The 27,223-nt window shown below is 39.6% G+C and overlaps 1 protein-coding gene across 1 annotated transcript; it reads left to right on the forward strand.

Annotated features, from left to right (window-relative positions):
- The first annotated feature begins 58 nt into the window (after positions 1 to 58).
- On the forward strand, positions 59 to 24,591 carry LOC111336537 (rab3 GTPase-activating protein catalytic subunit). Its single transcript, XM_088744437.1, has 27 exons — positions 59 to 232; positions 338 to 390; positions 4,369 to 4,441; positions 4,665 to 4,736; positions 5,836 to 5,959; positions 7,008 to 7,095; positions 8,013 to 8,132; positions 9,071 to 9,236; positions 9,701 to 9,882; positions 10,292 to 10,360; positions 10,511 to 10,584; positions 11,340 to 11,426; positions 12,554 to 12,720; positions 13,211 to 13,324; positions 14,049 to 14,139; positions 14,813 to 14,894; positions 15,450 to 15,504; positions 16,095 to 16,511; positions 17,285 to 17,422; positions 17,982 to 18,156; positions 18,741 to 18,895; positions 19,550 to 19,684; positions 22,469 to 22,565; positions 23,031 to 23,131; positions 23,556 to 23,777; positions 23,899 to 23,949; positions 24,090 to 24,591. The coding sequence occupies exons 1-27, from the start codon at positions 74 to 76 to the stop codon at positions 24,270 to 24,272; spliced, it is 3,450 nt and encodes a 1,149-aa protein (XP_088600563.1). The 5' UTR covers positions 59 to 73; the 3' UTR covers positions 24,273 to 24,591.
- The last annotated feature ends 2,632 nt before the right edge of the window (positions 24,592 to 27,223 follow it).

Below are 27,223 nucleotides of genomic sequence, written 5' to 3' on the forward strand. Positions count from 1 at the left end.
ACGTCACAATGGAGAAGTCGTTTTTTTCAGTCATTTTGTTCAATTTTGAAATTCATCTTGTTATGAATTTTTGATGGATGCTCATCATTTGATATGGAAAATAAAGAAATCAATCGATACAATCAGGAGAAAGAGTAAAGAACACAAAAATATTTTTGAACTGCTCGCCTCCACTCGCGTCGAAAGCGCATGCGCCGGACATGACTCCAAGATGGCGGACGGAGTAGACGAGGTAAGTTGTAACTTGTCGATAAACTTCCGTAATAAATCTCTTGATCACAAGGGATAGTCCAGACAAGATATTTATTAGCGTGTTATTTTTTCGATGAAACATTAGGAGGATGAAGTATTTGAAATAACAGATTTTACGACGTCTTCTGAATGGGAAAGGTAAGTTTGTTGACTTGAGGTTTTGTTATTAAATTTATATCTTGATTTCACTCCAAAATTTGGCTTATTAAAAGTATGAGGATGATCGCCTTACCAACTTTACTTATAACAATCCGTTCAGACGCATTTTGCACGTGATAAGCCTAACTATTAACTCTGTAGGATTTATTATCTATTCGTTATTTATATCGTAGTTTGTATTATGATTCTTATCATCAAATTACTTTTAATATTAATTATTTACTAACAAATTTTGTATTTATTATTGTTCCATCTAAATAAAATGCAAATACATGGATTGGGAGAAATGGGTTTATGCATTGTTTTGATGATCACCCACATATAGGAGTAAACAATGATCAAAACTAATGAGGGTTTTGGGAATGCCTCCATGGCAGTAGAAGTTTAGTATCCTGAAGTCACAGTCTCAGGTTGTCTTCCAATATACACCACCATTTTGTTTTATTCTCTCATCACACCTTCTCTATAAAAAAAAAAAAAACACATTCAAAACAACATGCATCACTACACTTATGTGCAGTGTCAATCAAACTCAACTGAAGTCTGGGTCCAGTCTCCATCAAGGGAAAGGTGAAGTCAGGACCTGGCCAAGTGCATGTGCTCGTGTATCCAGTTGATCCATATGTTGGTCAACAAGGGGTGTCACAAAACTTCAGTCCTCGAAAACTTAGACCTCAGTCCTCCTAAAATCTCAGACCCTTGTATGCCTTAAGAACTCAGACCCCCAACAACTCAGGGATCAAATTCACTATCTGAGCATTGGTGCATTTATCCCTCCTCCAACCTAACATTAGCCCTAACTTGTTATTGTGTTGGGGGTGGGGTAGGTGTATAGTTGCTCAGATACTGACGTTGATCCAAACTCAGTACACCTACCCCTCCCCTAACCCAACATTAGCCCTAACTTGTCATTGGGTTGGGGGAGGGGTAGATGTCCAGTTGCTTAGATACTGACATTGATCCAAACTCAGTGCACCTACCCCTCCCCTTATCCAACCTTAATCCTAACATGTTATTAGGTTGGGGGAGGGGTGCATGTACATTTGTTTAGATACTTACATTGATCCAAACTCAGTGCACCTACCCCTCCCCTAACCCAACATTAACCCTAACTTTTCATTGGGTTGGCGGAGGGGTGGGTGTATAGTTGCTCAGATACTGACCTTGATCCAAACTCAGTGCACCTACCCCTCCCCTAACCCAACATTAGCCCTAACTTGTTAATAAGTTGTGGGAGGGGTAGGTGTACAGTTGCTTGGATACTGACATTGATCCAAACTCAGTGCACCTACCCTTCCCCTAACCCAACATTAGCCCTAACTTGTTATTGAGTTGTGGGAGGGGTAGGTGAACAGTTGCTTGGATACTGACATTGATCCAAACTCAGTGCACCTACCCTTCCCCTAACCCAACATTAGCCCTAACTTGTTAATGAGTTGTGGGAGGGTTAGGTGTACAGTTGCTTGGATACTGACATTGATCCAAACTCAGTGCACCTACCCTTCCCCTAACCCAACATTAGCCCTAACTTGTTATTGAGTTGTGGGAGGGGTAGGTGAACAGTTGCTTGGATACTGACATTGATCCAAACTCAGTGCACCTACCCTTCCCCTAACCCAACATTAGCCCTAACTTGTTATTGAGTTGTGGGAGGGGTAGGTGAACAGTTCCTTAGATACTGACATTGATCCAAACTCAGTGCACCTACCCTCCCCTAACCCAACATTAGCCCTAACTTGTTATTGAGTTGTGGGAGGGGTAGGTGTACAGTTGCTTGGATACTAACATTGATCCAAACTCAGTGCACCTACCCTTCCCCTAACCCAACATTAGCCCTAACTTGTTATTGAGTTGTGGGAGGGGTAGGTGAACAGTTGCTTGGATACTGACATTGATCCAAACTTAGTGCACCTACCCTTCCCCTAACCCAACATTAGCCCTAACTTGTTATTGAGTTGTGGGAGGGGTAGGTGAACAGTTCCTTAGATACTGACATTGATCCAAACTCAGTGCACCTACCCTTCCCCTAACCCAACATTAGCCCTAACTTGTTATTGAATTGTGGGAGGGGTAGGTGAACAGTTGCTTAGATACTGACATTGATCCAAACTCAGTGCACCTACCCTTCCCCTAACCCAACATTAGCCCTAACTTGTTATTGAGTTGTGGGAGGGGTAGGTGTACAGTTGCTTGGATACTAACATTGATCCAAACTCAGTGCACCTACCCTTCCCCTAACCCAACATTAGCCCTAACTTGTTATTGAGTTGTGGGAGGGGTAGGTGAACAGTTCCTTAGATACTGACATTGATCCAAACTCAGACCCCACTTAACTGTCTTTAACACTCAGAGAGGTCAGGGCTCAACACTAACTTTTCAACTTACTAGCCAAGTGGCTGGTGACAACCAAGATGTTACAACAATTTCAGTTTGTTTACTAGCTAAACTGGCCAGTGGAAATAAAAAACCACTGAATTTCTACTAGTCTACTGTTAGTATCGAGCCCTGGAGGTCAGATGTTTTGATACACTCAGGAGTCAGATTTTTTTATGAGTCTGACTGCTGTATTTATTCGTCTATAAGCCGAGACCCTAAACTTTGGTCTATTTTAATCGGGAAGGTTCTTAAAACATATAAATTGAAAATACTCGGCTGTAAGCCGAGACTATATTCAGAGAATTCCATTCTCGAACAAACTGAAATGAATGCAAAAGTTTCAAAACAGAAAAGAGTTTCAATGCAATATTGCCGTCAAAAACAATTCCGAGATAACCAGAGAGTGAGTCATCAGTGCGTCACTAGAGTAAAGATCAAGAGAACCTGTTTTAATGGAGAGCTTGAGATGTCAGCGAAACGCACAACAATGGGCCATTACACTCCAAAATATCCGCGGCTGGATGAGAGATTACTTGACTGGTTTACAGAGCAGAGAAGCCAAGATAAGTTTTCTTTTTACATGATCATAAATTTCAACACCGTAACATGTGACGAGTTTGTTTACCAATCATGGGAATGGGAAATTCTGATTGGTCAGTTTCGAAATTTTTAAAACAAAATTTGCAAGATCTATACACTCGTTCAAAACCTGCAGAATCTGAAATACTATAGACGGCATGGAACATGAAGCAATCTACTCGGAATAAATGGCAGAACTAGCAGATGAGGAGGAGATGGACGACAAATTCCATGCTGACACTGAGGACAGACAATAAGAAGCAACCACATAAATAAAGTCAAAGACCAACTTCAACTTGTTTTGTTATTTTGCTTCTGCATGCAATATCTCGGCTTATAGACAAATATATCGATGTTTCCTTTGAATTTGCTGTTTCGAAAAAGTTGTGTTTGGAAAAATACTCGGCTATAAGGTGAGAACCCTTCTCTAGCTCAAATTTTTGAGATTTTGGTAAAGTTTTGTGCAAAAATCGCCCGGTTTATAGATGAATAAATACGGTATTTTGAGACATCCAGGGGTCTGAGTCTTTTGGGAGTCGAAGACTTGAGTTTTATTAGGTCTGAGTTTTTGCAACACACAGTCAGTTAGGTGAAGGGTACAAATTTAACAGTTTGTTGGCCCATGACTCCCGGGGTAGATCCAAGTTTCTTCATCATTGCTCACTAAGATCATAAGAATAAAGGAAATGATTGTTAAACAAATTCTCCTTACTGGTAACAAAAGAAATGCATGGGGAAAAGTTGAAAATGTGGATACTGATGTTAAGGAGTAGAGGGTTAATAATATCAGGGCTCGACACTAACTTTTCAACTTACTAGCCAAGTGGCTAGTGACATCTTAGATAGTTTTAGATGTTATGACAATTTCAGTCTGTTTACTAGCCAAACTGGCTAGTGGAAATTGAAAACCACCAGCCAAAACTGAGTTTCTACTAGTCTGTGGCTAGTGGGCTACCATTAAGTGTCGGGCCCTGAATATACCCTTTTTTTCACTGATTTCAGGTTTGCGGCTAGACTGGAGCAACTTCTTGTTGAATGGAAATTGGATGGCACAAACAAGAGAACATCTTCAAAAGTATTTTTGTATTCATTATTAATTTGTTAAACTTACTGGTATAAAATGATTGGACTTTTTGACCAGAAAGCAATCATTGAGAGCTATAATCAGTGAAAATGTATTCAGTTACTTTTCACGAAATACGTGTACAAATTAGAATTCATTGTAATGTCTATTAGCAAGTTTATCAATCATTTCATGTGAACATACATGTACGTTTTTAATCTTTTTTCTTTAACAGGGGAAAGGAATATTTGGGAATTTTGAAAAGAGTAAATTGAATCCTATTCCAAGTAAAAAGGATGATACAGAGGTAACTTATAAATAATGACAAGGATTATTAATGGTTTTAACTCTGGAGTAACAGCTGATCATGTGTTCTTAGGTAACCCGTCCAGTTGCTACCAAGTACTTTTGCTAACAGTCCGATCACTACCGATCACAGACTGATCGCTACCATGACGAAGTCTGATCGCTACCACTGGAAATTATCAACAGAAAACATAGATGAAATAAAATTTCTGTAGCATTTTAGAGTATATCTTGAGTGATCATTTCACGATACAATCAATCAAGACAAAGATCCATTCGGACTGGTAGTATAAAAGTACTTGGTAGTGACCAGACTGTAATTCTATTCTTATCATCTTTTGAGAGTAATTCTGAAAAAAAAAATTGTCATTAATGTCAGAGACTGAAGTTTTGACAGTGTTACAGATAAGTTGGTCATCATACGAGTCAAGCAAGGAGCTTAGTTTGGTTGAGTGCTAAAGGATTCAATCTTTTGCCTGGCAAGAAAATCCTCACTCTGATGATGAGATTATGGCAATCTGCGGTCTTTCCTTACACTTAGGTAGCATGGAAAGCCGTAAAAATCTTGAACAAAAGCTCATCTTTCAAACCGGCAGTCTAAATCCCACAGGGATCAACAAACGCTTTTCATTCCACTAATTTATTCTTGTTTTTCTCGTTGCCATGTTCTCACCAATACCGTAGCTCCATTCTCTGCCTTTAAAAGCACACACAACCCACAATTCCTCTATTCACTCCGACGAAGGGCTGACGCTCGGAATGTCAGCTTTTGTAATTGTTATGGTGGCCAATTTACCACTTCAACTTTCTTGATATATCCAAATTATTTCATTACTCCCACCGACATAGCCCCAAACAGTTTCTTTCGAAACTATCAGCCTTTAATCACTCTGATGATGACTTTTGCTCAGGTTGTTGAAACATCAGTCATCAGTGCCTTTCACAGACAACAGTCCTACTTTCAGGACTACTCTCACATGGATGATAACACTTAACCTTAATACACCATAGTGAGGGTGTAATTCATGAGAAATTTGATATTGTACTGATTTTGCATATTTGTAATTCTTCTACATATTTTATTTTTCTGTTAATTGTAGCTACACGAGGGATCTTGGGGTGTGGTGTCAGATAAAATAGCCTTTGGAAACTTTAATTTTATTGTGGCATACCATCACTTAAGGACTAAGAGGCCAAGAAGGAGCAGTGTGAAACAAACTGAAGGTGAGGGTCAATGACTCAGAGTAAGTAAAGTCTGTTTACAAGCCAAGTAGCCCATCAGGCCAGCACTTAACTCCAGTTTTTGTAGTATAAAGCAACTAGGAGTATTTCTACTCCACCCTGGATGGGATGCTAGTCCATTGCAGCAATACCTCCAAGCAGAAAATTTGCCAGTGCCCATTTAGACACCTGGTTGTATTGTTAGTGTAAGACTTGCGACTTTCAAAGTGCTTCTCTCCTCTTTAACCGCCTCCCGGTTAGCTCAATGGATAGAGCGCTGGACTGTTGTGCGGGAGGTCGAGGGTTCGAGCCCCGGCCGGACTAACACTCAAGGTCTTAAAATAATTGAGGAGAATTTGCTACCTTTCTATAACATCAAGAAATGGTTAGATATTCTAGTCTTCTCGGATAGGGACGAATAAATGGAGGTCTCGTCTCCTGCAGGGTTGGGGTAGGAGACGTTAACTTCCCACACACGAGATTACTGTGTGATGGATGTCCTCCCCTGGGATGGGTGGGAAGGTGAGATCGATAGACTGAAGCGGCTGCCAGAGGCGCCTGATATGCTGACATCTGTTCTCAACCTTACACTTCACCCGTAATTCAGCCTCTGGGCTGCAAGTGGTCAGATATAAAACTATATTCTATATGAAGAGTATGAATGGATACCAGCCACCTGTCGGAGGAAACTCGTACACCTGAGTGATAACTCAAGGAAGGCCTGTCATCTCAACCAGGAGGGACTAGCAATATTCTTAGCCAGCTGTTGCCGGCTGAAACTACAAAGAACTCAGCAGGACAGGCTGTTTGGCTTGAAAGTTGACTTTACCTTCAAGACTTCCTTGTAGGACAGATTAAGGCTTCATTTTGCTTTGTTTTCCACTGTGCTCTCCAAAAGCACCTGTCCAGTGGCCATGTTTTTTCTGGCTACTAGCTTCTAATGGCTTCCCTAAGAACACTGTTTCCAAAAATCCTAACCATTTAACCATAGGAAAAAGTGCCAATGCTCTCAATTTTTATAGCGTGAAGCAAAATTTTGTAAATTTTTCAGATTTTGAAGATGGTTTACCAGATGCAATGATGGAAATGTTTGATATGGAATTTGATTTTCCACCCAGAACCCACTGTCTCAGCAGGTGGTAAGTGAAAGATCAAGCCAGGAAATGTTGTGACTCTATGAGCCTTTTATTTTTAATGTTTAGGGTAACCATTTTTACAAGCTGTAGACTGACATATTCTATTGTTGGGGTAGAAAAGGTGAACATCCCTTAATGTGTTTTAGTTCCTTTGTGTTTTTCATTGAAAGGGAAGTTCACCTTTTAACCTCTAAGAGTGACTTTGTAAAATCATTCTCCCCTTAGTCAAACATTAAGGTCATGATGCATTGATCAAGGAAATGATTACTAACTGAAGAAGCTCTTGATTGTTAAACAAATTCTCCTTGTCAGCACCTTAGGAAATGTATAGAGAACTGTATGGAGAATATGCATACTGATGCTAGGGTGTGCAAGGGTTAAGACAGAAAACATATTTATCTCTTTGTTGAAAAGTTAAAATAAAACGTATAAAATCCAACTGTGTTCTTTGATTCCAATGTCCACCTAACAGTTTGGAAATTTTCTTCAAATGCACAAAAAACTTACTGTGTTTCAAGAAGCAAGTTCACCAACTGGTGGCACATCCAAATTCACAATAAGCAGTTTACAAGCAGTTGCTGCACCAGTTGTTACTAAAATCATTATCTGAGTTGACAATGCCCTTTTGTATTACTCCTAATTGTTCAAACAGATCATGGAGATATGAAAAAACGAGGATCAAGATTTTTTTTGACACCATATTCAAACTGCAAGTTTTCTAAATAAGATCCGAAGCATGAGTATCCATAGTTAAGTTTGTGATGTATTTGGAGACAATTTTTAATTGGCTAGGTTACTCTTTGGAGTCTTGAAATGTGGTCATTTTGTTAAATGATTATGCAGATAAAGGTCGTGGTGAACAGTAAATGGTTTTTAAGAGCACGCTTGTTTTTTAAAGCTTTCAATTCTGTTTTGGCTAGGTATGGCTTGAAGGAATTTCTTGTCATCAGCCCAGCTGAGGAGGCTGAGGTTGTGGACAATGAATCCAAGTGTCATCTTCTTCTTAGTTCCATTGGGATTGCTGCTACCAACTCTAAATGGTACAAAACTTCAATTTGTAATATTTTTCTTATCTTGCCGCGGAGAGAAATGCATCCTCCATTAATTTTGTGGGTTCAGTCAGCTCTTATTTGCCAAATTTGTTGTAGTGACCAAGACCTGGCTTTCAACCTAACACCAAACATTTCTCTTTTTGGACCAGTCAAAAATTGTCTTCTTATTTCCAATTGTTTTGAAAATGATGTTGATTATAGGAAGATGTTTTTCATCTTGTTACAAGTGTGAGACAAAGAAAAAATTATAAGTTCCCATGAGAAATCGAACCTCAGACCTATTTGTCCCACACTTGTGACAAGACGAAAAACATCTTTTCTCCAGTTCTTTACCCAGCTCAAAAGTTACCATAATCTCTCTTATTCTACTTACAATGTTGAATATATTTCTTTTTTTTTTTATCTTGTTTCCCCACATTCTCTTCTTTCCCTCTTTGTCTTTCTCTCCCTCAATCAATCCATTTGTCCATTAATCAAGGCTGTGGTCTAGCAGTGCCTGGTGGTCCTTGGTGCCTTACTTTTACTCTTGGGCAACTCAGGAATTTTAGTTTTTTCATACAAAGCATATGCTTGGCACCCTGGATTTTACGGTTTCAAAGTACTGGGCTACATTCAATTTTCCTTAGAGCACAGGCTTGTTAATCCATCTATCTGCCCATCTAGTGCTCTTCAAGTCCATCTGTCTGACATCTGCCTGTTGGTGCATCTTTCCTTCCCTCAATCTTCTTTCCTTTTCTTCACCATCCTTCTCTGTCTTTCTCTTGTTCAATCCTTCCATTTGTCTTTCCATTCCACTATCCATCCACAGGTTTGTCTCTCTAAAGTCTGTTTGTTCATGCATTTGTCCTGTCCTCCACATCTCCTCCTTTCATTCATTATTTTTCCTCTCTCACCCAAATTGCTCAGAAGATGGTTTATCATTGCAGTACAATTCCCATGTTTGCCCATGTTCGTCAACGATGGAGAAAAATTTACTATGGTCTCTGCATTGGTGGTGGATTCCGCACAGTGTATGAGATAGCTCACTTGCGTCATGTTCCAATGCAGTACAGACATCTAGCAGGACTTCTTGAAATCTTCAAAGACAAATTGGTAGGATAGGCTAAATCATCATAACACTTTACATTCACTAGTTGATATCCAAAGTCCAAATGGGTTGAGTTGTGCACACATAGCTCACAGGGTTAGGGTTAATCAATCAAAAGTCAGATAAAGAGAAAAAAAAACAATCATAGAAAGATGTCTGGTGTAGATTTGTTTGTAAAGAAGCCTTAAGGGAACTTGAGAATAGCTGAAGATGACTGTAATGGGTTTGGGGAAGTCTCCCCCAGTCTCTATGGCTTGGAAGCTGATTAAGGGAACAAACTGTTGGTAGTTCTACTCACTCAGTCATTGCAGGAGAGAGACATTTGTCACCTTTTTTTATTTGCCAGCTCAACCATTTTAAGCAACTCTACTTTGGTTTTCTTTGATGGAAAGCTTTCATCTTAGAGTTGTTACTTTGATCAGATCACATGTAATGGTACAATTATTACATCATTTTGTTGTTCAACCAGGCATGCCCTATTTCTCCAATGCCACCTGTCACATTAACTGTTCGCTTTACATATGTTCTGGATGAATGGACAGATTACTCTTGGCCTCAGGAGCCACCTGATCTGTCGTCATGTTTGGAATGTAAAGTTGGAGTAAACGACCTTGGAACTTTGCCTTTTGGCGCATGTCAGGATCCAATCAGGTAATGTTAATCAAGTGCAACAGTCATTGGATACCTTCTGTAACTTATGCTATGGATTTTATAATTAAGAGAAGGGCAAAGCTGTGGTCAGAGTCACTTATGTATCGTGGTGGATTGTTTGGCCTGCCTTTAGAGCTATGTAGGCTTGAGTCTTTCACTTTTGGGTAGGGCACAAGCCCACGCCAAAAAAGGTTAAAGGATGGGGAGTAGATGAGAGTGGTCCCCTGGCTCTCCAGTTTAGGTACAGAGCCCCCCTTAAAAAATCTACTGTTAAAGAAAACAGTCAGCTTACGTGCCTATTGGGGATATACAGAGGTAGGAGAGGATGACAAAGACAAGAGTTCAGATAGGAAATGGCATCTTGAGGTAAAACTTGTGAGTGACTGTGCTTTTCTTTATTTCCCATCAGGGAGCTTCATCTTTCAACAACATGGCCTTGTCTCTCTGAAGAAGTCATTGTTGATAATTCTGTTTACTCGTGAGTTTTCTGTGTTTTCAGAGATATTTTGGCTGAATGTTTCTTTTGTTATAACATCTCTTACTACAAACTTCATTTATATTGTAAAAATCTCAGGAAGTAAGACTTTGTTCTAGACCTGACTTGACTGTATGAATTATTACCCCACAGTGATCTGGACCCTTGTCATGCTCCACAATGGTGTGTCAGAGCAAGAATGAACGACAACCCTCAGTGTTTGTTAGGTTGGTATCACTGAATATGAAGAGTCTATGTGATGCGTCGATCAATTCAAAGCTTCAACATCACAACCATGCCGCATGCTCAGTTTTTACGCTCTGGTTCAAGCCAACAACTTGTAATCAGTTAGTCACATCAAGAAGGCTCAGACACGAGAACGCCATCCAGTGTAGTCCTGCTTGAGGCTTGAAGGTCTTCGCGGATACATCTAATGGCTGCATAAAGTTGGTTAATAATAATAATAATAATAATAATAATAATAATAATAGTAATAATAATATTAATAATAATAATAATAATAATAATATTAATAATAATAATAATAATAATAATAATAATAATAACGAATTTTTATACAGGATTGAAAACCCATCAGTGTGTAACACTGTTGTCCTTGGGGTCCTGTCAAAATAATAAATAAATAAATAAAATAAAACTTAACAAGATATAATCATTGATCTTAAGGTCTAGAAAAGCATACAATAAAAATAAAATGCTCTGAAAAAGGATACCTATAACCACGTTTAGATCGAATTTTTTAACTAAAATAATCTCGCAAATTGTTCTTAAATTTCAGTCTCGAATCTAACGACCTTAGTTCAGCAGGCAGGTTGTTGATAAAGGTTTTTGTAGAATGACTCAACCCTGATGCAACCATGGCTGCTGCAATGCGCTATGTAGTGATAGTGACTTTTGATTAAAGAAAGTAATGTTTTCTCCCAAAATGATAAGTTTAACAAAGTGTATCACTTATTTCTAGGTGAATATCTCGGAGGTTACTTGACACTTTGTCATCGACAAGAGTCTACAATGCAGCTGCTGAACAAGACTGTTATGGACTCTGACAGTGAGTATTATTACATAGCTGGCAGCACCTGTGGGCAATATGAAGTGAGTCCTGTGTTCAGATTGGTTATCCGAACGGCTCGTTCTTTGTTTTTGGCTTTTGGGCCTTGACTTCGTCATGCTCCATAAAAAATGTAAAAAAAGAAAAAAAAAAAAAAAGAACTCGGCCAACATCCAGTCATCTTGACCTCACGCTTGGGCATATAAATTCAGCTCCCAGACCTGTCAAATATGTAACTTTTTGTATCATCTTTAATACAAGTGAAAAGTTTCAATTCTTGAAAGTAACCCAGGATTGTAAATCCATTTGAATCTTTTTCATCTTAAGTCGTTCGGTTTTTTTTTCCTTGCTTCGCACTCACCTTGTTGTTGTTTTTCTATCACGCTTAACTAATATTTTACAGTGTCACGATAAAGATACTAACGAAACAGGTAGACTGTTTTTTTTTCGGAGACGCGCGAAACAGTTGCCGCTGGAGAGAAACGCATTTCAATTATAAGTACGTGATCTATCCCTGAGGCCTCAAACGTAAGTGTACGTGATCGCATTCCTTCACATTGCTGAGAATCAAACGATGGCGAGCTCTTCCATAAACAAACAAGGAAGGTTTTGTATCCGTGATAAAAGCATAAATGATAACCTAAGATGTCTGATACTGGATTCGATTTTAGCTGGAAAGAAATATTGTACAACACTTTTAGCTGGATCATGTCGTCTTACTAAACGAAAGCGGATAAACGACAACAGATAGCAAAAGCGCGGGCAAAGAAATGCGAAGAAATGTTCTCACGTGCGGTTGCCTTTTGTGCTAAACATCTTTTCAGTTACGTGACCAAAATCGATCACCTTTGTCGCTAACAGCAACTGTTACGCACGTCTCCGGAAAAACACTCTACCTGTTTCGGTAGTAATTCTTTAAGTTGCAAAGAAAGCCTCAAAATATCTTGACGTACCGTTCTCTTTTGGGGTAACTCTTTTATTAACCTCTCTCCCAGTTCCCCTCTCGTCTCCTCAGGGAAACGAGGTTGCTCCTCTGCACTTTTTATCATTGGTCAAATGCTAAGAATATATGAAAGTCATATATATTTGAACTGCGGTTACAGAAACGCATTTACTTTTGCTTGAAGGTGACGTAGCAGACATCACGCATGCACTACAGAGACTCACAGAGGCGCCGCACATGGCTTCATTATCAACAGCTGTATCCAGAGCAACGTCGCGAATATCCGCCATGAGTGAACGAAGCTCTGAAGAGTTTCCTATCCCTGGTCCATTGCTGCACGAAATACTCAAGGTATAAACTAATACACTGGGTTTATTTCAGGAATAATCATTTAGTGACAAGGTTTGTATCGGTCATGAAAAATTGGGAAGTCAGGGACTCCAAGTAATTGGTCATAGAACAGTAGTGGATTTAAGGGGAGGGTCCAGTGGGTCCAGAGCCCTCCTCCAACATCAGACCTGTGAGTATTTTTACTACTTGTCTGAAGGCAAAATTCCTCCCAAGACAAGATTGCATATTACCAATCATCTTGACTTCTTTGAAATTTGCTTATCTTGAAATGTGTCTGACCCGACCCCCCCTCCCCTCCCCTCCCCTCTCCCCTTCTCCTATAAAGAAAAAAAAAAGAAAGCATTCCTGGATCCGCCCCTATAGAATGTTGGTAGAAGACAAGGTGGTCTCGAGACTAGTACGCAGTACTTTGGAGCGAGGGCTCCATGCTCACTGGCTTGTTTCTTTGCGCGAGTAATAAGTTGCGATGTACCATATGTTTTTCCAACAGCACCTATTTCCTGATGCAGATAGAGATTTAGACGAGTTAGAGACTGAACAACAGGAGCTAATGTTTAATAAAATGGAAGGTAGCAAGGATGCTGAAAAACCACAGGGATCCCAGGTACTGGAACAGATAATCAGCCACGGCCTGGTTACTGTAAAAATAAACAAAACTGTGGCACAGTTAATGAAGGATCATATTCGTTCTGTTACGAACCAGGATCAAAGAAAAAAATTCCTCGTCATATTTTTTTCTTTTTTCTTTGGTCGTTATCAAAACGAATATCATATTTCTTAAATCGAAGACCAAACTCGAAAGTTACCCCATGCTTTCTAGGTCTACTTACACCGAAGAGGCTTTTGGCATGGCTAATCCTAACAGCAAAACGCTTGTTTCTTAAGAACTAAGTATGTATGGCCTACCACCAGTTGTGAAATTTTTAAGACGCTTTGAGCAAAAAATGCTTTTACCGACTTCGTTGGATGGCCGAGAAGAAATTAAGTGCAAAAACCAATAGCAGCCTCCCCCTTCCTAATTCAATGTTTTTCGTCGAAGTTTTCGAAATGATACTGTTTAATTATCAACATTGTTAAGGGATAGGGTTGGGTGGGGAGGTACATTGTGTTGGTTTGCATGCTTATGGTGAACAGTTTTCTCCTGTCATTGTGACATGTTTCAACAACTTTTGCAACTGGTTATGGCTGAATAACAAGTTCTCTGTCGCTCATTTAAGAGAGAACCAGACCGTAAAATCCAAAGTTACGATGTTGGCTTCCTCGAATGGGAGTCACATTTTCTTGTTACAGGATTGCAACAAATTTGAACAGCTCTTTTCATTTTCCAGGGCAAGTTTCGTGGTTTAAAAACTGCACCTGAAGATAGTCTTACTTTTTTCCTTGCCGTGTGCATCTGTATAGTGTATCATAGTTATGGAGGTGAGAATATTTGCACGGAACATGGTCACGGATTATTCTCCAAAATGGCGACTACTCTGCATAGCGCTTTTTGTTGATTGTCGATATCCAAAACCAATATGATCACAGCGTCCAATCAGAAAAAAGGAATAGCTCACCAGGAGCCAATAAGAATTCAAAGAAAAAGCAAGTTAAGTGTGTGAAGCGCGGAAAACGCGGCTGCTCAAGTCGTGATTCGTTTTAGTTTTGAATCTGATTGGTTAAAAAAGTGGCGCGGGTTTTCTGGATCTATCACAGTACGAAGAAAGATAGAACTGAAGCAATATCGGACAATTTTGGACACTCAATTGAACATTGCTCTAAACTATGAAGGAAATCTTTGTCAAAACACCTTTAAAAAGTACCATGTAGCAAGGTTTTGTTACCTTGATGTATTTATTTAGTTTATTTTTAGTTTCCCGCCTTTCAAGTGACTAATTACAGTACATTTCAGTAAAACAGTTTGTTCCCTACGCGGGACAGCTGTCTCTGGTCTCGTTTTATAGACTTATACGTGCGGTTTCAACAAGCACGTGCAAAAACAAGATCTTTTTACGTAGTTGAGAAAACTTTCCAGGTACTTTAAATAAGATATGTAAAATGTCAACGGTCTGCCAATTCAATCATGTTGCCTTTGTTTTCGTTCTCTGGGAAGGTTTAAGAGCTGTGGCACATTTATGGCAAGAGTTTGTCTTGGAAATGAGATACAGATGGGAAAACGACATATTTATTCCCAGGTACGGCAGTCATTGCAAACTGTTCTTTGATGTAAGGAATGTCAACCTTTCTCCAATCACGTGCGCTTGTTTTTGATACGTTTGAAAGTAGAAAACCGCTGTTAAAACAAAAGAGTTAATGCTCGCGGGCATAAATATGTTTTGGGCCCGACTCAGAGTCATTTCAGCCCGAGCCGCTGGGCGTGCGTTATAAAATTTCTCTGGGAGGGACCCAAAACATATTTGTTACCAATAACATAAAGTGTGATATTATTGTTATCACTTTGGAGGGCATTAAGAATATAAAAACTGGAAAAAAAATGACAACAAATTAGTCTGAACAATCACGTGAGCTTGCGAGCGGGCTGAAATACATTTTAGCCCACCAAAATCTAAACTTTAGCCCGCAAAATGCATCACAATGCCCGACAATGTGGTAATTATGGAAGTTTACTCATAACGGATTGCAAATTTTCTATCATGTTTTTGTTAAAGAATACTTAAGTTGTTTTGTTACCATTTATTGATAATTTACAGAAATTCTCTTTTTCCTTTCAATACCAAAACACTATGCAGGCTTAAACTTCAGTCACCCAATCTTGGAAACTGTCTGATACATCAAAAGCTACAGGTTTGTTAGTTTGTTTGTAAATGTAAGTCAACGTAATTTGTCCTCCTTTTTGTAAATGTGCTTTTGTAGGCTTTTTTAAAATGGTTCGGTTTTTTAACCAAGCTGATCAGACCTCGCCGTCTCAACTCAGCGAGTTTGTCTCGTCACAACTGACGATTTTGTTTTGATCATAGCTTACGTAATTTTTATGAGATAGTAAGAGCAGTTGTAAATCTTAAACTTATTGAACCTGGCACCAATGAAATCTCATCAGTGTAAAAAAGCTAGCAACTGGTTGTAAACTGCTATTGGCGGGAAAACTGTACGCTGATGTCGAGGGCGGGAAATATGCGCGTGTTACCTTTCGCTAGTCACGGCACTCGATTGGTTGAAAAACGAACAATTGGTTTGATTGATTAATTGAGAGCTGTCTGCGTATCTATTTACCAATCACAGCTCTGTACACGTGCAAATCCTATAAAGAAGACTTTTCAATTAGTTTCAAAGATAAATTGACTTAACAAACTTTATAATTTTTCTAGAGTACTGGAAATCTATTCGTCTTGTTATTAGTCCTTGATCTAATCCTCGTTATCGTTTTTTCTTCTCAGATGCTAAACTGCTGCATCGAGAGGAAAAGAGTCTCCAAGATTCGCGCTGCCAGTGTTCAGTTTTGCGCTAACGTTGGAAAAAACTCTGAGACGAGAACTAGTAAAACTGAGGATACAAGTTCAGACAATTTACGAAAAAGAAATTCCGACTCTCCAACGGAAAGAATAGAAATGCAATCGAGTGTCTCTGACGATGAAGAATTTTTTGAAGCTGTTGAAAGTCAAGAAGAGCCTGACGACGAGATTGAAAATAATTCTACAGAACGGAAAAATATAAAAAGAACAGATACAGACTTAAGTAGTGATACTACTACAAATGATAAATCGTCTTCTTGTAAAAGAGAAGGAGCGAAGGAACCATTTGGTGAATTAAAACTTCTTGTTTCTGGTGAACCTTTGTTGGTACCGTTTACTCAGGTGGGTTTGTGGACTGAGCAGTTTTCAAGCGAGTGTCGAAAGTAGTCGGGGATTGCTTTGTTTTGCTTTCCTTCGTTATGTGATTGGTTAAAAAAAACTCGTGCCACTTTCTGAACCAATCAGATTCAAAACTAAAATCAATCGCGACTTGGTTGCCCGCGTTTTCCCGCGCTTCAGGTAGTTTGCTTAATTTTACTTTAAATTCTCATTGGCTCCCTGAAACATTTGTCTTTCTATGATTGGCTGTTTTGATTGCCTTGGTTTTGGTTTTACAACACTCAATCGAAAATTGCTTTATGTAGCAATTAGTTTGTAATTTCTCCCTACAGTTTGAATACTTTGCTAGTTGTTATCTAATTAACTAGGAAATGTGTGACTGTAAAAAGAGAGAATTACTTATCTCCTATTAGAGGCTTAAGAGTTAAATTCGTAAGCTATGTTATATCGTGTATCGGTGGGAATTCTGTCAGAAATGGTTCTGGTTGCCAGAACGGTTCCCTTGTGGAAATTGATTCTGCGCCTCTTGTGCCAAACGTTTCTTTCTTACCACATTTGACGTCTTCAGTGATTTATTACTGGGCAGACGCACAGCAACGTGGAATCTATTTGTTAAGTAGGCAACGTATGTACTTAAGTTGGCGACTAAGGCTTTAAAATGTATACGAAACGCGTGTTAATTATACAGATAAGAACTTCGCTTTGTCTGCTTTCGTTTTTGTTTCTTTTGCTCTCTTTCTCACTTCGGTGTCTTTTTCTTTTCCTTTTGGAACAAGGAACCTCCACCAATGACAGAAGACATGCTGGAGGAACAAGCTGAAATTCTGACACAATTGGGGACCTCTGAGGAAGGAGCTCGTGTTAGGGCTCAAATGCAGTGTGCATCTCTGCTCTCTGATATGGAGGCTTTTAAGGTGTGTTGTAATAGGTTCCCTACTCTGACTAAATATAAAGCATATGCGATGAACTGTCGTAATATTAAGAGAAAACACAGTAGCCAATCCGAGCAAAGGAAAATATGAAAGGGAGTCAACGAGAACTTAAAACACGCAAGTATACGAAAAGGCAAGTGACTAGATAGTGATTAGGGTTAGTTTTGAAGCTGATTGGCTGAGAGAATGGCGCGAGTTTCCTGGACCATTCACACTGCAACTCGTTGGCTGCGCTCTGTAAACTGCACACTGCTCTGTCTCTGATCTACCTCCCGCCAGCTGGGTTTTTTTTAACCAACTTGTTACTTTATTTGAAATATTTGCTCCATTTTTTTTTGTCTGTATTGGCGCAGGAGAGCGTTCGTAGAGTGGTCAGTTACGTGAATTTTAGGGGCAATACGCTAACAATTTAAGAAGTTACCCTAGATTTGGACATAAGAAACTTGTTCAAAGTGTTGCCTTCGATTGGCCTTGTTATTAAACATTCTGTGCGCTTTGTGTGTTTTTTTTTTTAAGTTTTAGCCATAATATTTTTTTCTAGGCCGCAAACCCCGGGTGTTTACTGGAGGATTTTGTGAGATGGTACTCTCCATTTGATTGGATACCAGGCCCCGAGACGGAAAAAGAGATAGAAGAATTACGGAGACAGAAGATGAAAAGCGAGAGAGTCGAGGACGAATCAGGCGGCACTGCTTCACCTAGCGGGGTGATAAATAGTGAGCAAAATCAAATTGGATTTTGTGCGTTTCCCGTCGCCGTGAATGTTATGCTCAACCCCTTAACCATTTAACCCTAAAGGATGACCAGCATCTAATTTCTCCTTACAATATCACCCCTGAATCACACATTAAGGTCACAAGAAAAAAAGAAATGATCACCAACTAAAGAAGCTCTCGACTGTGAAACAAATTCTCCTTGTCAGAACCTTAGGAAATGTTTAGAGAACAGTATGGAGAAAACAGTATGGAAAATATGCATTCTGATGTTAGGGTGTAACATGTAACTTCTTAATGTGACTCCGCTGTTATCTAACAAAATGTTTACGAGATCAGACAAGTGTATCGGCTGGAGGGTGTTAGTTTGATGAAAAAGCCAAATTTTCCGGTCTGAGTTGTTAGGAAATGTAGAAAGTCGATAGGGAGAATTATTAGTTGGATCTTGGAAGATTAAAGCGAAAACCTACTCTTTAGTTTCCAGCGCTTGGTACTCGCGGCTTACATTACCTGACTCGCGCGAAGATCACTTTTGCGCTGAAAATCATATTTACAAATTGTACTCTTCGTTTGTTGTATTTGGTCAGCGGTTAGCAGCGAAGACTCGTCGGAGGAGGGCTGGGACACAGAAGACATCGTGATACTAGATGGGGATATTCTTACTACAGAAACAAGCAACGCTAAGATTCTTATGGATGAAGCGAAAGCTGGAAAAGTGGAAGAGTTGCAACCTCCATGCAAGGTCTGTTTATCTGAGTGATACGCAAGAGAGATATACCCTCCTTAAAAATGGCTGGAAAACAAAAACCAAAGAAAAAAGATTTGAGACTTTTTAAGCGAAATTCGCCAATTGGGTGTCCTGTGTTGGGCGGTGTAGTATCCTGAGGTGTTACGTTTCAGTCACTTTGTGTCAAAGGTCTTGACCTGAAGTGAGATAAACAATTCACGAACAATTATTGATGTTCTGTCCCTTTTCTGTCATAATAATTTTCTTCTTTCTTTTTGTTTATCTGAGTACTTTACCTTGAGACGTTGCATGAATCCCCAAAAATGATTACAACCCGCACTGCTTACCTCAAAGACAATCCGTGAGGTTAGCCTCACTGTGCCTGACCTATTTTCTCAAAGTCTCCTTTTCAATTTATACCTCCTGTTTGACGACTTCAATCTTATTTCGGGCGACCTTTTTATGACTGCAGGTCCCCAAATGGCGATTTTGAAAGAAAGTATAGTTTGGAGCCATTCACAGGAAATTTTTTTCGAACCAGAAGTCGAGTTCTTTATTTGATAGTCTCACCAAATTTCATTTAGCCAAGTGTCTATCTGCCAAGGAGTAAATGCCGATTGAGACCCCAAGTCTAATTCCAAGTTTCTTCGTCTCCGTTCTTTCTCACAGTGGCGAGAGGAGGGGCACCTCAGCTTGCGTATGCGTATTCCGGGTAACATGTGGGTGGAGGTATGGCAGAGTGCTCGTCCGGTTCCAGTCCGCAGGCAGAAGCGACTTTTTGATGAAACAAAGGAAGCTGAGAAGGTAAAAGGACAGTACAGTAAGTTTAAGGTGGCTCGTACCGGTTTTCATCTTTTTGATGGTTTGTAACTTTGAAAGAATACAACAGAAAGACTGACCAAGGCTAGTTGAACACTTTTACGAGGTTGAATTATATAATCATTGGTTATCCAAAAATAGGTGTCATTTCGTCACTAGCAGTTTCCATGGCAACGCTTTCATAGGCTTATTCAGACGCATTTTTTAGCTTGTGGCTTAAATAATTCGAAAACTAGCCCGGTGACCCCATGATGTTTTTCAGTGATTGCTTTTGGCACTTGTAAAGGAAAATGCACAAAGATTTTTAAAGCAGAATTTCAGAAAATCTAGAAAAAAGGCAATTTTCAGACATCGCAAATTTCCTTCCGTAGAATTTTCTAGTTTTTTTTTTCTGATGATTCCTTTCGACGTTATTATCATATTGAAACAATAAAAAGAAGGGGTCACCGGACTTGTTTTCATGCAATAGCTTTCGTGAGTTTAGCAATTTCCACGCGCGTCCTCGCGCATTTAAAAATCTGGATTCTATAAGATCGACATTTGCTCATGATCTGTTTTAGCTACCGCTGACAATTGCGTGTGCTCGCGCAAGCACCTATGATCTGATGTTTACAGACGTTTACTGCTAAGAAAATCATTAAACAGCTGTCAAAGATAGCCTCCCGGGCTCATCTTAAAAATCCTACACACGACTTCTGGCTATATCATATTATTTTCCTTGAAGTTTCAAAGTCTTCTTCCACTTCAGGTAGATTATCCTTCACTTGAGTTCTTCTTTTTTCGCCGTCGCAAGATTTCATATCGGTTGAATATTTCTTTTAAATGTGAAGTGAAGCAACCTTTACTTCTCCGAAAATCGTCTTCTTTATCTTAGTTTCTATCTCCTCCATTTACAGTGGCCACTCAACACATCAAATACAAGCTCTTAGGTAAACCTCTCACGTAAGTAGAAAAAATTCCTCGCGCCGCCATCTTTGTTTTAAATTTTCGTCTTTTAATCTCGCGCTTCTTTTGCACGTTTCTCCCGCGCGTGACGCAAGAGTTATCTGTTCCCCGCGCGAGGAAACTGGTACGAGCCAGTACGAGCCACCTTAAGGTGGCTCGTACCAGTTTCCTCGCGCGGGGAACAGGTCACTCTTGCGTCACGCGCGCGAGAGAAACGTGCGAAAGAAGCGCGAGATCAAAAGATGAAAATTCAAAACAAAGATGGCGGCGCGTGGAATATTTTCTACTTTTGTGAGAAGTTTACCTAAGAGCTTGTATTTGATGTGTTGAGCGGCTACTGTGAATGCAGGAGATAGAAACTAAGATAAAGAAGACGATTTTGGAGAAGTAAAGGTTGCTTAACTTCACATTTAAAAGAAATATTCAACCGATATGAAATCTTGCCAGAAGTCGTGTGTAGGATTTTTAAGATGAGCCCGGGAGGCTATCTTTGACAGCTGTTTAATGATTTTCGTAATTAGCAGTAAACGTCCGTAAACATCAGATCGTAGGCGCGCGCGCGAGCACACGCAATTGTCAGCGGTAGCTAAAACAGATCATGAGCAAATGTCGATCTTATAGAATCCAGATTTTTAAATGCGCGAGGACGCGCGTGGAAATTGCTAAACTCACGAAAGCTATTGCATGAAAACAAGTCCGGTGACCTCTTCTTTTTATTGTTCCAATATGATAATAACGTCGAAAGGAATCATCAGAAAAAAAACTAGAAAATTCTACGGAAGGAAATTTGCGATGTCTGAAAATTGCCTTTTTTCTAGATTTTCTGAAATTCTGCTTTAAAAATCTTTGTCTATTTTCCTTTTCAAGTGCCAAAAGCAATCACTGAAAAAAATCATGGGGTCACCGAGTTAGTTTTCGAATTATTTAAGCCACAAGCTAAAAAATGCGTCTGAATAAGCCTATGAAAGCGTTGCCATGGAAACTGCTAGTGACGAAATGACACCTATTTTTGGATAACCAATGATGATATAATTCAACCCCGTAAAAGTGTTCAAGTGGCCTTGGTCAGTCTTTCTGTTGTATTCTTTCAAAGTTACAAACCATCAAAAAGACGAAAACCGGTACGAGCCACCTTAAGAGCCCAGTGGCCCACAACTGTTGGAGATTCTGAGAGTTTAATCAGGATGAAGTGGCCAGAAATGTTGTAATATTACTAAGTCTCCTTAAGGGGGTACCAGCCCATCACAGCCTATGACCCCTCCCCTTCCCCTTCCCCTTCCCCTTCCCCCTCCCCCCACCTTTCTCAGCCATTTTGTCAGCTTATCCCAAAAGTGTAGTTTGATTTTGATTTGATTTACTCACTTTCACCAGAGTGTGGTGAGGGTCGCACAACAGAGCGAAGCTCCTTATTAAGTGCGCCCTATATCCCACCCATCCCACCCCAGGGGAGGACATCCATCACACAGTAATCTCGTGTGTGGGAAAAAATTAACGTCTCCTACCCCAACCCTGCAGGAGACGGGACCTCCATTTATTCGTCCCTATCCGAGAAGACTAGAATATCTAACCATTTCTTGATGTTATAGAAAGGTAGCAAATTCTTCTCAATTATTTTATGTGTAGTGGTACACATTCAAACTCCTGGGTGAAGAGAGGCACCATGATAGCAGAGTGTCTTGCCCAGGAAAACAACACAATGATTTGGCCAAGGGTCGAACCCAGACCCCTTGAATCAGAATCTAGCGCGTTATTTAATTCACTGGGTCTCCTTCATGTTACTTTCGTAATCATGGATAATTAAAAGTTTCTTTGTCTTCACGCCAGGTCCTTCATTTTCTTGCTGGACTAAAACCTGCCGAGGTTGCCTTTCAGTTGTTTCCAGTTTTGCTTCATGCCGCAATTCTTCGTATCGAGACTACAGGTGAGAGAAGGGGACTTAGTTTTGTTGCCAGTCACCAGTATTTTAAAATATCTCTGCAAAATCACAGCGAGTCGTTAAAAAAAGATGAATCAATCAACTTCTCACTAGACACCAGTCATTATTGGTAGCCCGGGGGGAAGGGTGTGGAGAATTTTGGGGGCATCAGGTGGTTTTCAGGGGGGGACAAAGGGGAGAACGGTATTGAGAATTGTATAGAGAATTATATAAAGAATTGTATAGAGAATTATATAAAGAATTGACTGGCAACGGAGGGGGGAATTCATTAGAATAATACAGAACTAAGAGATGATCAGGTAAATTTTAACGTGACACAACCAACCCCCCCCCCCCACCCTAGCGATTTATATTTTTTATTTAACTCTCATATCACAAATGTAAAAAAAGTTTTTTCTATTCGATGGTGGAGTTCAAAATATTTCCATCTTAATTAACTTTGTGTACCAGGTGCACGTGATATTCCCGCCGTTTCATCCCTGCTGGATGAAGTACTCAGCAAGGCGAGCAAGTTATCTTGGGAAATGCCACATGACCTGTCTCGTTGTGAGGTTAGAGTTTCACGAAGAAAGAAGTTACTTGTTCAGGTTTTTTTTTATTCAAAACTAGAAATTTCCTCGTAAGACTTTCTAGATCCCATGTAATGAACATGTGAATCAATGTGGAGAAGAACTACATGAATTGTAAACGTAGAACTCGAAAAAAATAGGTGTAATGTTTTTAAGACTCGATCAATGTGATTTAGGGATATTCCTATGCTAAACGTTCTTTTCGTTTGTTTCTCTTTGCAATTTTTCTTTTATTTCCCAGAATCGCCTAACAATTAACTTCTTCTTACAATATCAATTCGCTAATCAAAGAATCCGCGAGAAGTTGTTATCGTGAGAAATACCTAGCTCTCTAAACTCAGTCTACAAGGAAATATATGGCATCTGGAGGGGAGAATTCCTAATGAAGCACTTTAATCAATTACAGGAATTTGTCAAACAGTTGCAGTTGTCAGAACTCGCCATCACTCGTGCCCACTCCCTGCGATTTAAATTTCGTGACGCGCTGTCGGAACAAGATAGGTACCATGGAGACAAGGACGTGGAACAGTTCCTTTCGGCTTTGACAGAGAAACCTGAAGTAGCTGTAATTGGCGCAGGAAGAGGCCCCGCTGGAAGAGTTATTCACAGATTGTTCGCCAAACAAGAGGTTTGTGTCGTGGCAGACTAGTTAGACGAGAGCAACATGTCGATAATTTACACAAAAGTGTTTTAAATTGATTATTTATTATGTTTGCTTATGAAAGTAACTCTTCTTTTGACTTTCGTAGACCGCGAGAATGCAGTTTGCTGTGGACGAAGATACCTCTTCAAATCTTTCGGTAAGTTCATAGAATAAAGCGAAAAGTAGTATTTTTGCTCAATGGGATGACGTTTTAGGGGGGCATGCACCACAATTATTTTTTCAACTACAACTTTATCCGAATGATTTCCCTAATATTTACTTTATCTTTGTCAACAGCGGCAACCAGCCCCACCAGCTCAAGACTTCCCACCCCCCACCGGTCGGGAGTACATTTTGAGAACAACAATTCCCCGTCCCCGCCCCTCGTCTCGCCCATGTCCTCAAAGAATGTACTGTGTACTGACCAATGACGATTTCAGACTTGCGGGTGCATTTACTGATGACGTCATATTTCAATGACGAAGAATTTTCTTAATCCGAAATCAATGAACAATTCTGCTCCCTTAAAATCTATTTTGCAAGAATAACAGCAGATTTTTGTAAACCTCAAACGGCACGCTCTCAACGCTTGAGGCCACTTATCAAGATATGAATTCCACAACAGTTTAAATATTTCCCGGCTGTCGTAGGTAGAGCTTGATTCAGTTAGCGAACTTGCCCCCGATAAGTTTTAACAGTTTTTACGGCGATGACTCTTTCCCAGTGAGAAGAAAATAGATATTTTATTGGGAGACAATTTAAAAACAAAAGTAACAAGAATGAAATGTTATTGAGAGTGTTTTGTGTTTCAATTTCGATTTTCTAACTCTGCTGCTTCAGATAACACATCAACAAAACATTAAGCGGTTACGACTCTGAGTTTCCTAAGTTGGTTTCTCAGATCCTTGCAGAGAGAATTTATTCATGACGGGTGATTTTCTGCCATGGCAGTAAATTCAAATGAGCATGCGTATAAAAAGTAAGAAGGTTGGTGTTGAGCTGAATGATTGGCCAAGCAAAACTGTGGGAAATCGTGCGCGTGTCACGACGGCGCACGCGGGGAATAATGGGATTGCTATGGACTGATACAGCTTGTAAGAACATATTCAAAGATGGCTGACAACTTCAAGTGTTTTTATTCTATGTGCTTAGTCACGTGACACATTGTGACTGACTAGGGTGGGGAAAGTAAGCTTGCCACATTGTCTATCATACAGCTGTTGATTTATTTAGCGCCAGGAAACTTTGAAATTGTGGTGAGCGCGGGAAAGATTAAACTGCGTGCAGGCGAAGGGAAGAACGAAACAGTAAGCGCGGAAAACATAAAACCACTCAGGATCGGGAAATTTTGCCCACTCGTTTGATTCGGAGCGGGATATGCCTGTGCAAACATTTTACTTTGGGCTTCTTGGACTAAATTTGTTCTGCTTCAATCGTTGACAACTAATAGCGAAGGTTATATCACAACGGTTAAATAGTGGTGGTTAACTGAGTTTTATTTACATTCAAAGGATTACATTTGATTTCTGACTTAAAAACCTTTAACCCAAAAGTCAGGCAGATATGGTCAGCGGATATGAATTGAATGGTCCTGATGACTTCAAAAATTTTATCACACCATATCTTTGTGTATAAAAACTTATCGACCGACCAAGGGTTCATATGTACTTTATGTATTAAGAACAAATGGGGTCGAATTTGTTTTTAGAGGCCTTGTCAAATGGCCACTTCCCCGGATGACAAACGCGTTTCGGTCAAAAGAATCAACCGTCCGACAAAGTTTTTTCCATACAATTTGTTAAGCAGTTTTTCAAGTTATGGTGTGTTAAATACCTGATAAATATAAAGGGGACTTCAGCAACCGCAGAACTTTCAATCCACGTTTACCATCAACTGCGAGGTGTGGCATTTATCGTGTACACTCTAATCATTGTGTAGATGACATGAAATCTAGTTCAGCTCTTTTACAGAAATGGTTAAGGCGCTCTGTTAGTTTTCAACCGGCTGTCTTCCTTTCTTGGTTTTGAAGACTAAGAAGACAACTATTTTGATTACTCCCGTTCATATTTAATCAGTTTCTTTCTTCATTTCAATCCCATCAAGACGTGCAATAGATTCGGTGTAATGTCGATCGAAACCGTCATTATTATACTCAGCCGGACCGCTGTACAGATTGTGAGTCTGCTGTCTGAAGGGAACAGAAGAGTCGCGAATGTTCCTTTCCGAAAATACATATCTCAAATAACGCTCTTTCGCAGGTAAGGCTAAACGTGGATATTAAAACTCCGTATATCTCAATCCATAGCACGGTTCTCAGTCAGTCGACAGAGCTGAATAATGAAATGCTACCTCAGTGGGTATGCGGTCAACAACGCGGGCTCAAGTGCCCTAGGTCTAAAATTTAGCGAAATTAGCGGAAAATAATAAGGGTTGACCTTTAAAACCGAGGAACTCTGTTTTCGTCGAAGGCACTTTCCTATTTCCAAAGGTTTAAAAGAGAAAATTAATTTTTGAAAATTTTTAGGTGTACCAAATTTTTCGAGGTTGTTCTGTAAAAGAAAAGCGGCAAGGAAAACGACGCCTCGAAGCAACAGAATAGGAAATCAACCATGCGAACGACTCAAAATCCGTGTTTCCGCGGCAGAACCTGGCGCATGCGCATACGTTATTCAGCTCTGTCCAGTCAGTCTAGAAACGAGCATAAAATCGGGCCTGCGAAAAACTGCGGTCAGCTGTTTCCCTGAGAACTACAACCACTACTTGTGGTTTACTCGCTCTTTCGCTTGTCTTTACTGACTGGAGACTGGAACCGGCTTCTTTTATCTTCTATCCACCTCCAACTTCCCCTTAAGCTATTCATTAATGCCGTTTTAGAATGTTCCCTGAAAACAGGATTTTGATCTTTTAGGATCTTGGCCGCCTCGCGCTAATTTGGACTCATGATCATCTAACAGTCTAGTCAAGCTCAATGATTAAAAAACATAAACAAGAAGTTGAAACTTGGGTGACATGTTCTTTATAGTAGAGTTCGATGGTTATTTTCTTGTTCGAAATTTTAATTTCTTTTGATTTTGGTTATGATATAGTGTACAATAAAGATGTTAGAAAAAACTGGAAAATGAAATTGAACCACGGCTCTGTACTGTTGTCTCTGTGATTGTTTAAAATGGAGAAAAACAATTTTTGTATCTGAAAGTTCTTAGGGAAACATATCACAAGTAGCGAGTGTTTAACTTCTGTGAAGCAAAACATTCGCTCTTTCGCGGTCGATCATCCAAGCTACAACAACGTATCTAAACGTTAAAAGAATTATTGATGAACTTTTAAAATGACGCGTACGTATATACATATCATAATCTAATTCTAAGGAAAGTGAAAAAAAATGTACATGTTACTTAGTTGTAACATTTCCATGCTACTCTTTCCAACAC

This window comes from Stylophora pistillata, chromosome 14 (genome assembly GCF_964205215.1).
Source record: "Stylophora pistillata chromosome 14, jaStyPist1.2, whole genome shotgun sequence".
Lineage (NCBI taxonomy): Eukaryota > Metazoa > Cnidaria > Anthozoa > Scleractinia > Pocilloporidae > Stylophora > Stylophora pistillata.

What these genes read in the sequence shown, in the direction of transcription:
- LOC111336537 (XM_088744437.1), top strand. Translation starts at nt 74, where the DNA reads ATGGATGCTCATCATTTGATATGGAAAATAAAGAAATCAATCGATACA. An exon ending in ACAAGAGAACATCTTCAAAA is followed by an intron (nt 4,442 to 4,664) that starts GTATTTTTGTAT and finishes TTTCTTTAACAG; the next exon opens with GGGAAAGGAATATTTGGGAA. An exon ending in TGCTGCACGAAATACTCAAG is followed by an intron (nt 12,721 to 13,210) that starts GTATAAACTAAT and finishes TTTTTCCAACAG; the next exon opens with CACCTATTTCCTGATGCAGA.